Source organism: Oxyura jamaicensis, chromosome 13, assembly GCF_011077185.1.
Source record: "Oxyura jamaicensis isolate SHBP4307 breed ruddy duck chromosome 13, BPBGC_Ojam_1.0, whole genome shotgun sequence".
In the NCBI taxonomy this organism is placed as follows: domain Eukaryota; kingdom Metazoa; phylum Chordata; class Aves; order Anseriformes; family Anatidae; genus Oxyura; species Oxyura jamaicensis.
In genome coordinates, this window is record NC_048905.1 from 16,493,134 (window position 1) to 16,504,951 (window position 11,818).

Sequence of the window (11,818 nt, forward strand, 5' to 3'; positions counted from 1 at the left end):
CTCTGGCCAAATGGTGAACACTTCAGGTTCCCTTCCGTGCCCCATCCCAGGGGAGCGGCCGTGCCCTAGCTGGGGCTGCAGCACCCCCCAGCTCCGCCGCCCCGCGGTTCAGCCTTCGGTACGTGCACCAGATTGGCAGCTGCCAAAAGTATTCAGCTTGGGAATGAATCAACCACAGCAGGTAATGACCCAAATTTAACAAACAAGGACAGGAACACAAGATCTTTTCAGCGGCGCGGGCTGAGGACTGATTGCTCCGTGCTACAGGTGGAGGCTCGGCGGCGAAGCCCATCCGCCGCCGACACGACCGGCCTCTACAGCGAGGCCTCCAATAAATCAGTCAGCACGGCGATACCATAATGCCGCCTTTATGCTGCGGTTTGACCCAGCCCTGGCACGTGCATAAGGGTAAAAATAATTTACTTTATGACATCACCGAGCTCCTGATTAAAACGTTCTCATGCTGGGACTTTAAAATGCGCTTTCTTTTACTAACATTTTCACCAGCTCAGAAAAAAAAATCCCTACGTGCTTTGACCACATCATAAAGCAAAAGGCTTCATTTCGGATGCTGAACAACGTATCCTGGTTAGGAGCAGTGTCTTTACTTTCTGGCAGGATGCAGCTTTCACACAGACCAGCTCAGGAATTTCATTCTGACGCAAGTGTTAAGAACGGATTCGCACATCCATGGAGGCTGGAATACTATCAGTAGTGGGACTCTACCAAACACAGTAGATATCCTGTTTTAAAATCTCCATTTCCACTGCAGAAACATGGGAGAATGACAAGAAACCTTTAGGGAATATTGCAATTTCCACAGCCTTGTGATGCTAATTACAGTCATTATCAGAGTCTAAAAAGTTCTAGGCATTTTTTGTTCTCTGCTCATGGCAGCTGTGATGAGACCAACTCAAGGTGCAATAACAATGTTACACACATACACACAAAAAAATCCTAAGATCCACTTAATTTCAATATTACTACCTTTTTTTTTAAGATTCTAAAACAATCAACTCAAAAAGCTTTCCTCTATGTACATTCACACACACGCATTATCCAAGGTACATTATTTTATAAAAGAACAGCTTCTGTCCTTTGAATTCAGCGCAATCTGAGGAACAGAGAAGCATATGGTTTTATATATATATATATTGTTTTTAGCTTTACCTCCTTTTTCCTTTGCTTCTTACACCATGTCTTTTAATATCAAGGCAATGGATTTTTGTATATTTCTCTGTTTTAATGTAGGAGATTGGGAAAAAATAATAATAAAAAGAGCATCTTGAGATTAACTGTGAAGAAGGCTCATGTTTGACAAAACCATCCACACACACGTAACAACATACAATTCTCCTTTGGTGTCCCAGGTTTTGGCTGTTTTTATCCCCAAAGCTTATAATAAACAACAAAAAAAAATGCATCCTGAATCACTCAGCGCCGTGGCTGCATGCCTTCCATATGGCCCCAGAGCTGGATGCCAGCGAGGGTTCGTAGCAGTGAGCAGCACAACACTCGGGTTCACGCCTTCTGACCACGTCAGGTGCCCTGAAACAGAACCTGTGTGATCGATCGAAGTGCACTCAGTTGCCTGGAGCAGGGCAGCAGGATACCTGTTTGGAGGGCAATGCCTTGAGCCTCGAGCTTCTCCGGTCTTCATGGGCCCAAGTCAGGGCGTTCAGAACACGGGGGGAGGCACCACCAACCTCTTTTTTTTTGGTGCATTTCTTCAGCAGTCAAGAGCCTGAGTTTATTTCTCGCCTGAGGAATTCTGAACCCACGTTCGTACTTCCCAGGGGAATACTTTAATGCTACAGGGGAACAAAAGTAGTTTGTACTCTGTTGAAGCTCTTCTGTTAGAAAGATTAATGGAAACAGGAAAAGAAGGCCAGATAATTGTTTTATCCAGAAACTTAAATAATAAAGCAGAGGGCTGGAGCAGAGACCTGAACTGGGGCACCACACAAACAAATGCCTGAGCCGCGCTAATCTTCAGTCTCGTGGTCACTCGTTTCCCATTTGCAGTCCAATGAGCCTTTCATTCTTTTTTGCACTGTGGAGCACCATCAAAAGGAGAGGTGGAGAATGCCTCCTTGCCAAGTCACACAGTATAGCATATTGTCTGCTGATTACATCTTTCCTCTTCCAAAAAAACAACTCTAAACAAATAAGGCACAGTATTTGCCTGGGACAGTTTCCACAAACAGTAAAACCCTCAAATAAAAGCCCTAGGTAGGGAAGTCTGGCCAGATGATAAGGCTCTTTTCGTCTCTTCTGCATTTGGATATGCAGCAACAGAGCTTCACAGAACCTTGCCATGCAAAACACAGAGTGTTTTGCTATCTGTCTATATTCTCCTACCTACTTATTCTGAGTATCTAAATGCCAGTGTAAGGACCGGGCAATCTTCCTTTCTTCCTGTATTTTTTTTATTAGGGAGCTCCTAATCTCCAAGTATTTAGAGGTTTGTTTGTTTGACACATTGAATTAATTGGCTATTAATACGAAACCTCCCACAAAGAAGCTTCAGACACACCACCTCGAGCTGTGATTCCTTCACGTCTCACAGCCCAGGGCCTCGACTCTGCAATTACCCACACCGGCAGCGAGGAATCCCGGCGGGGCCGCGCACACGAGCTCGTTAATCACATTCGTGGAGATCTGAGGCTCGTCGCTGCGGCTTGGGACTGGGTTTGGATGAGACATCTTCGGGGAACCAAGACCTGAAGGAAGCGGTGTTAGCAGGTGGTGCTTGGTTCCTCTGTGACCGGCAGCAGTGCTGGCATGCAGGAGGCAGCGCTGCTCGGAGCCTGGCTATGGCAATGTGCCCACAGGCCTGCTATGGGCTGCCTGAGCACATAGGGCAGCTAAATCAGAGAAATATGGGATGGCCTGGGTGCAAAAGGGCCCGAAATATCACCCAGTTTCACCCCCCTGCTCTAAGCAGGGTTGCCAACTACCGGAGCGGGCTGCCCAGGGCCAAGTCTCCGCACCTCTGCCTGTGCACCTGCAAAAATTGGTGAGGGACGGGTGTGTGTGTGCGTCACGGCGTGTCACAGCAGCACCAGGGTGGGTAACGGGTGGGTAATTAAACACGATTCCAGAGCGATTTGGGGTCTGTAACTGGGAACCCGCAGGGCAAACGTGGTTTTGAACTGTTTGCTGTCAGTCAGCCAAACCCCGTGAGGAGCCGTGTCCCCACGGCCACGAGCACTTTTCTGAGGTAACCCCACTCTCCCAACACCCCGGTGCCACAATTACACCGCCTAATTAACTCCTAAATGGGGGGGGGGGGGGCGGCCCCGCCCCGCTCCTCCAGGGCAGACGAGGCGCGGGGCAGAGCGGAGCGCGGAAGCCGCCGGGGGAGCGCTTCCGGGGGCTGCGCGGGGCGCTTCCTGCCGGCCGGGGCCTGCTGCCGCGGGGCTTTAATTCTCGTGGCTTTAATTGGGTTTTGTCCTAATTTGCGCTCCGTGTGCGTTTGTCAACGCTCGGGGAGCAGCTGCGGGGGCTCGGTTGTGCCCCACAGCCCTCACGGGGGGCTCTGCGGTCTCTCAGTCCCTGCCGCCCCGCTCCTCAGCCCCCAAACGCTGCCGCTGCCCCACGGGGCTGGCCAGGCTCAGGCACAGCTGGCGGCACTGATGCCTGATCGAACCTCCGCCTGCCCCTGTTCCATCTCCGATACCCCCCAAAAAAACCAAACGTCCCGAGCTTCATCGGTCTGTAGCCCCGCTGAGCCGTACAGGAGCAACCAAATTAATGGGAACTCCTGTGAATGGCAAACCTCTTCACACACACATCAAGGGAAGAAGAATAAATACTGAAACGGGAGGTTAAAGTGAGAAAAACGTTCAGAACTTAGACTAATTCTTAGAAACAGTAACCTTTTTGGTATTAGATTTGTAATCAACACCTTTGCCTTGATGCTGGCTTGTGTTATGTACCACTGCTACGAAAAGGCAAACGGGGTCCTCTGGGGCTCTGCTAACAATTAGAGGGAGCTTCAAGATTTTTTAAACATAAATTTACTGACTTAAAAGTGACTTTAAGATTTTAGTTTAGCATTACTTAGTGCTAATATTTGGAAGCCTCTAAAAATTAACTTCAGCTTTCTAAAACTTCTTAGATTCTAAGGTGCAGTGGTTTTGCTCCACGAGCTCCCAGCACAGAACCGTTTGAAGAGCCTTCCAAGTGCAGTGTTTATAATGAAGAGCACTGCTCCTATAAAACATTCTTCACTAGCAGGCAAGGTACAGATTGATATTCCTATTCCACTGCATCTACACAGATAAGCTTTCAGTAATGACAATGGCAAATAATAAATATTTCCTCTTCCAGCTGAAATAAACTTTCATTGCTTTTCAGGCAACGTTGAGCTGCATTTTTTTTTCGTATGGGATTTGAGAGTTAATATATAGGTAATGCTGGCTAGAATTACGACGAAGGGATTACAATTTTGTTGCTGGAAGGATAAAAAGGCCTAATTTGGTACTATGAACATCCACCGTGGTTCACAGAATAAAGGAAGAAATCAGCAGATCAACATTTACAAAGACAAAACAAACTTCTTTAAAATCAGCTGCTTCAGGATATTTGGCAGCTCTGTGAACCAGACGTGATGCCAGGTTCCAAAGAGAAACTCCCATTAACTCTCCAGTCATGTTCTCTGCTGTTGGTGATGCATTTTTCCCCAGCCCATGGGAAACTCATGAGACAGCTGTTTAAATATTGGAAGATACTCAGGACTATACTACAGTATCAATATGTGAATATAAGACATATTAAGATGAGAATACTTTACAGCTTGGTAAAATAGAATCTCCCTGAAAAATAAAAGGTGCTGCCTTATTATTGAAGCCTGGGAGGGGGCTGTTGCAGCTCTGCTGCTGGTTTAGGGTTACATCTTTTTGTCCACTCTAAGGTGGCAGCTACCAAAACTCTTCTCATACATCTGAGGACGCACAGAACCAAGTCAAACCCTCTCAGCCGTGGAGGTATCCACAGCGAAGACAAGGAGAGCATGGATTAACTTTTGGTTGCAAGGTGCATGGCATAATCAGTATGTAGCAAAAGGGAAAACGGACTGAGAACGAGCCCCTTGAAAGAGATACAGAAGGAGAGAAGGATGTCTTGCACTGAGGTTATGTATTTAACAGTTTTACATGAAATATTTATATATAAAAACTTTGTTAAGTGCTTTTCTCCAATTTAAAAATCTAAAGAATTCAAAAATAAGGCATTCAATATTTGAAAAAGTACAGATTTACAAAATGTGTATATTCAGTCATGAAAACTCCACACCAACATTATACACTTGGAAAAAAAATACAAACAGGATATATTACAAATTTATGTAGCAATAACTTAGTTCATACCATGCAATAAAAAGTACGTTAATCAAGATACACAAGCTTTTAAGTTTCCTAAACTGGAGGGCTTAATTCTGTTTGCAGATGAGTTTTTATGCAAATTCTTAGAGCTGTGGCACTTGAAATTTCTGGTAGCCTTTCTATTGAGAGTTAAATTGTACATAATGATTATGAGGATGGAGAGTAACGAAGCAGCTGTTACGAGTCATTCCAACTTTGTTCAACAATAGCTGAAACTCTTTTCTCATATTCACGTTTGTTCTCCTGATAAAGTTGTGCTGCCTGGCTGTTTGCCGGACTGTTTGGATTAGGTTCATCAAGCAGAGACTGTAAGAAGGAGAGAACAAGAAGTGACACATTTTAGAACATTTTCAGAACATTTTAGAACAGGGAAAAACAACTTATAACCTGCAAATTCAATGTTTAGCAGTACGATGCTAATTGATTGATTGGCCATTACACCACTAACATCATTCAGGACTTGAGATACCTCCTAAACTTCACTGTAGAAAAATAAAACCAATCACCCAGGAGAAAAGAAAATGTGTGTTTTTACTGTGCCACACCATTTTTACTTAATCCAAATTAAGTAGATTTCAGCAGTAGGGTCTCCCTGAGGAAGTCACAAGCCAAGGCTTTGTGAAAAGGTTACAATATTTTAAACGTTCTTTAAATACTACAACTGCTTGCCTATCTTGCCTGAAAACAGTTAAAAATGAACCCAAACCATCACTGTTTTCCTGTAAAAATATCCACTGGCAGTTCTGTAGGTCAAAATCAGTAACTACCTAGGTCAGCACCTTCGTCTTTATTTGACCTAAAAAACTACTGCTTAGTCTGCAGGTATTTGAAGTTCCCTGATACAGACACCCGCTAGCCACACCAAGGTGTGTATTCTGGAATAGAGGCTAAGACTTACACATACTTAGTTGCATAATACAACATAATTGTGAAAGAGATGCAAAGTTACCTGAATTGAAGTTAAAATAGATGAAACATCATACGTTGGACTCCATCGATTCTGAAGAATATCTAAACATATGCTACCATCCGCGTAAACTGTGAATACAACATAGAAACCACTTAGAAATGATCAAATTTATTTTACATTCTTTCATTAAATACCATTCAAGGAATTAATTACTGTATCACCTCAGTCTGTGTTTAAATTATTGCATTAGGACAGAGTACAGCAGTTAGCGTGACAATCTCATCGGGTTTGACACTTTGTATTTTGAAGATCTATTACTGGAAGTAATAAAACACTTGAGAGGAAAAGAAGGAAGGGCCAAAGATGACAGCACTAACACCAGACTTGTAGACCCAGACTCAGCTTCTTGCTCCTCCTGTGTGACAGGCCCAGATTCAGACCAGTGTAATGCCTCCCAGCGAGCAGAGACATATGGGATGCACTGCAGCAGCCGAGGCTCTCGCAGTCACCACGTGCTGAATGGGGAGCTCTGTACTCTGTTTTCACACACACTGCACTCAGCAGGAGAGATGCTAAGGCAGACAACAGAAAATATTGAAAAGCGTGTCCCAAGTTCTTCTGTCTGCATAGCTCTCAGGAGTCTTAGCACAGAAGCTTGTAAGAAGCTGTGATTTGTCATGCCAACTTATACACCCTGTTTTCTGCATCCAAGAACTGGGTAAAACCTGTGAAAAGCTGGAGGAGGAACCACAGCACTCTCTCTCAGGCTGTCCTCGCAACTTAGGCAGGGTCAGCCCCTTCCCCTCTGCTCTCCCCTGTGACTGTGCGCTCTCACCCGCCTCCTGTGCTGGCACTGGTTGGCGCAGGGAAGCCCATGAAGGCACTGACTTGGCTGAAACCTCACCTGACAGAAATGAGTAACGTTGGGCTTGATCAGTTCCCTGCTTCAACTCGAGACGTGTCTGCACAGACAGGAGTGCTGTAGAATGGAAGGGGGCAGGGATCCGCAGCAGCGCTCCCCCTTTGTGCCAGCCTCAGCACAGCTCCTGCTGACAGTGCTCGCACACGTTGATATGTATTGATCAGAACAAGACGGATGGCTGCTTCTTAACAGCACCATAATTCTCAATTTTTTCATCAAGCAGCTACTGCCTTAGACATCTACTTAGGAGGTGGTGGTGGATTGAGAGTGAGAGCTGTTGAGCATCCTGGAGCTTTGCAGAATACATGACTGCACCATAATATTTAATGGTTATTATGGTTAAATAAAAGTGATTTACTCACCATTCGGATGGAACATTTTTGATAAAAACCTAACAGTCGGAGGTTTATTTGGATACTCTTCTGAAAATTCTATTACTAGCTTAAAAGTACCTGTTGAAACAAACATAAGCACAATCAGGCAAATAAAAACAACAAAAATCCTCCAGGATTTTAACTATATTAACTATAGAAGTTAATTCATGTGCTCCATAATCAGTATTTCTTCCCACCATTGTACAAACAAACCACATTGGATCTGGTTTCTTTTCAGATATTTCAAAAGATAACGGAACTATGGAACTCCTACCAGGTAACAGCAATAACAGCAGCAGCTAGGTCCAACATCAGTTATCCCACTGCCCTCCTCCCTGTTTCTGTGACCAAATATGCCTGCTCTATGGACTATGGTGACTTGAAGGTGTTTCATTAAGAAGGCACCGTGGTGCCAGCAAAGAAACACTGGAATTTCATAATCAGCAATCTGAGCCTTCGGAGCTCATGACTGATTCACTGAAAACCTTGATTACGGATCAGTGAATAATTTCCTGTAACTCCTCCAACCCAACACAGAGAAAACCCCATCTGCTGCTGATTATTGCAATAATACTGTAATTATTAAACTCATTACTCCTCATATGCTTAAGGGAGGCTCATTACACAGCAACTTCCCTGTTTACGTGCAGATCGGGTATCCCCCCCTCCCCTCCCCAAGTTCTATATTCAGAGCAATTCAAGATTTTTCACCTGCTCTTAGTTAGAAGCGCAGAGATGAATCAAACATGCTACAAAGACAAAACCAGAAAAGCATCTTGCTCAGCTATCTGGCTGAGCTTAGCTGTGGAGACATGAAAACATCTGGCAGCATTAGGCCAACCGCCCCCACTAAAAACGTGAGTGTTTAAACAAGCCTTGATGTAAGCATTGCTTCATAGCTGTGTAACCAGCTGCTATGACTGGACACCACTTAAATACGGTATTTTCAGGGCCAACAAGACCTTACTCCTTTACTCTTTTTCCTTGCTTAGCTTGTCACTTCTCCAACATCTATTATTTCTCAAAGCAGAACAACGTTAACACTGGCAACATTTACAAGAACGATGGGAGGAATAGAAGTTAGCTGCTTACCATCTTCAAAAGGTGTCCCTTCTGGCCTGGAAGGTTTAAAAAATACTGGTTAATAATGATCATTACTTCTAAACGCACACAATAAATATGTATCTTCTTCCTCATCCTCTTCAAGACAAAAGGGGATGCAATCATGTAAATATTTAGAGAAATATCCAGAGGCAATGTCAGGGAACTCTGCCATAATTAGCACTTTCCCATATCAATCTGCAAGTCAAGATACCCACTGCATCATCATCCCAAACGATACAAATGCCACGCGTAAGGCTGGAGCTGAATTAATGAGCCAAGTTCTGGCAAGCTGACTTCATTTTTACAAAAGAATCTAAGATATGCCCTACAGAAAGGGACCTCTGATAGATAAATATAATAGAACCTGTACCTCATTCTCCTGGGAATCAATCCAATCACTGCTAATACATCTGGATTTAATAGCCCAGAACATGTGGTGCTCTTATGTACTTTTAAAGAGCAAGCCTGCTTTTTCATAACCCAATTCCTCCATAATCTATTCATTAAAGTACAGGCGAGCATTATTGAGCAAAAGGAAAGAATTAAAATTGTTCATCGCCTTTCTTAGGCATTCTTTATTGCCCCCTGAAAACAAATTTTCACTGTGACAGCACACTTGGTCATTATTTATTTATTTATTTTTAAAGTTTCCTGAGCATACATCCACAAAACAAAGAAAGCGTCATAAAACAAACAAAAAACATCACAAGAAACAGGTTTCATTAGCCGTTTGATGCAGGACTTGGTAGCGACCCAAAGCTCTTACCCAAATATAACTGCATTCCACTGCATTATATTATTCTCAGACGGTGCACCACTGACACCCACAGGAGGGTCTTCTTGCAACCTAAGAATTACAAGGAGAGAACGACAAGCCTTATGTAAGTGAAACACCTCCACCTGCGAGCATAATTTAATCTTAACAGCCACTTCTTAGAAATCTTCTCTTGTTCCAAATTAGCGAGCACCCGAAGTGTTACGTGCAGAGTAGCAATGATCCAAATACACAACTAGGAGGTGATGCACACCAGGATTGTCTCAGGTAGTACACCAACACACTGCGCCAGCCCAACAGGTTGAATTCAGTGTTCAGGAGAAGAAAGTCAACTCTAAGAGTAACTTAAAGCCCCACAGCTGGGATTTATGGTACTACCCAGTAAATTATGAAAGAGCAGAAAGAACAACTGCTGCTGGCTGCCACAATGCAGAAGAGCACAAGTTACAGCCAGAAGCAAGGGCTGCACACCACGCAGTGATATTTACAGGGCATGCTTGCAGGAACCGAGGGCAGAGCACTGTCAGTTCAACTTTTTCTGCATCCCCAAATCTGTGCACGATGGGGCTGCCTTTGGTGTGAGCCTGTTCTGGCTGGCCAGATGCCTGCTTCGAAAGGGAAGAGGGAGCAGGGGGAAAACCTGCACACTGTTCCCTGTCAGCAGCTCAACAAATGTAAGCATTTGTCTCTAAGGTAATAGTGGAAGCATTTAAATGCTTTTCAGTTCCTTAACCCTTGGCCTAGGAAAAGCACGCTGCATACTGACAGCTCCATGAACTAGACACCCTCCTGCTGCCCATCCTCCTGGGTAACGCTGAGCGTGCAGTCCGGATCCCCTCCGAGCTGTGTTTACATCCCCGCTGTGAGCACACGCAGTTTGGACAGCTTAATACCCACAGCACAAACCACCTACTATTTTGGTCAGGAGCAGGAGCGGGACCTCTCCCGTGCCAGCCCGCGTGCCAGGGACGATGCCGGAGCGCTCAGCCCGACCAGCGGGGCCGAAGGATGGCTCCGGGTTTCAGATCGATTCAAAAAGCTCGTCTGCACCCTGCTGCCAAAAGGTCTGCCTCCTGAGAGGCCGTGGCAAAGACTGGAGGCTAAATTGATCCGAACAGGGCCTGGAAGCCTTTAAAAGTTAGGGGAAATGTATTTGCAGCCCCTTTTCTGGCAGGGAATATATTTAAAAAATAACCTCTCTCTCTGATGGTTTAGTCAAATCAGATACAAGATCTGTTGGTCTGCTCTCCCTCCACGACTCTTGTCAATTGCAGTATGCAAAAGGAGTTTATATTTAACAAAGTGAATCACAGTTCATGGCGCACAGTCTGTTTTTTAGCATGAGGTAAGAGCAACATAAGGCTAAATAAAAATATAACTTAGGGGTAGGAAGGAGGGGAGAACTGACATGAGAAAGCTCAGTATGTTTTGGGGTATTACAGTGGTTAAATATTCAATAAACAAACGTGCACATGTTCCATGTTTTGCTGTGCTCACTTGGTTAAACTCCTCCATGGCTTTAGTCTTCTCCACATTACATTTCAAAATCATCAAGCCAGTCCTTCTGAGATCACAAAATCATAAAAAAAGTCCAAATGCTGTCTTGAAACACTACCTAGTCCTTCTCCCTGAAGGAATCACTGATTTTTGGTCACCTGTGCAGCCTAATAACATTAAAAAGCAATGAGTATCCTGTTGTGATTTGAACGGGAACCAAGGACCACCGGCCACCGAACACTAACACCCAAATAAACCCCAAGAAGCACCTCCCGAATCCCAACTGCTTGGATCGATCAGCGCTTGTGGCCCTGCGGCTCCGGGCAGCCACGCAGCTCAGCTCCACGCAATACACGTCAACTGTTTACCGATGTATTTTCAGGTCCTGGTGTAACACAGCTCCGCTAAAAAAAGCGACGCTATCAAAGCTGACTCACCTCCAGCAACTTCGGAGCCACTCCGGCCCAGAGAAATCACACGACGTGCTGCCAAGTTTACCAAAAAACCAACCCAAACCGCACGCCAACTCCTTCCCTGCTCTGTTAGGGCTGTGTATTTGCATGGCAGACGGGAAGTAAGTTATCCCCGAGCCCTGTGGTGCGTTTTCCCCGAGCCATTACCATTTAAAAGCCTCCAACTCATAACCACTGCTTCGGCACTGGGGGTACGGCACCGGGATCCCTGCTGGCTGCAGGGGGGGGGGGACCTGGGCTGGGTGGTACCAGGCCCTGCGCCCCCCGGCTCTGGGGTGGTGTCAGAAATGGGGGGGGGCAGAGCTTGGGGGGGACAGAACTGAGGGGGGACCCCAGAACATTTGGGGGGACACCCCAGAGCCGGTGGGGGGGGGGG

The 11,818-nt window shown here is 45.3% G+C and overlaps 1 protein-coding gene across 2 annotated transcripts in view; it reads right to left on the reverse strand.

Moving 5' to 3' along the window:
* Positions 1-5,123: 5,123 nt before the first annotated feature.
* Positions 5,124-11,818, reverse strand: part of UBE2B (ubiquitin conjugating enzyme E2 B) — a 7,000-nt gene continuing 305 nt past the window's right edge. The window contains exons 1-6 of one of the 2 annotated variants that reach the window (XM_035338834.1): positions 11,407-11,546; positions 9,464-9,544; positions 8,686-8,711; positions 7,582-7,671; positions 6,337-6,425; positions 5,124-5,693 (exon numbers count right to left, since the gene is read on the reverse strand). In XM_035338834.1, coding sequence (XP_035194725.1) covers positions 5,565-5,693; positions 6,337-6,425; positions 7,582-7,671; positions 8,686-8,711; positions 9,464-9,544; positions 11,407-11,531 — 540 coding nt within the window. In that variant the 5' untranslated portion in view covers positions 11,532-11,546 and the 3' untranslated portion in view covers positions 5,124-5,564. Of the gene's footprint in view, positions 5,694-6,336; positions 6,426-7,581; positions 7,672-8,685; positions 8,712-9,463; positions 9,545-11,406; positions 11,547-11,818 lie in introns of those variants that run through there. The other variant, XM_035338835.1, reaches the window with a different exon arrangement.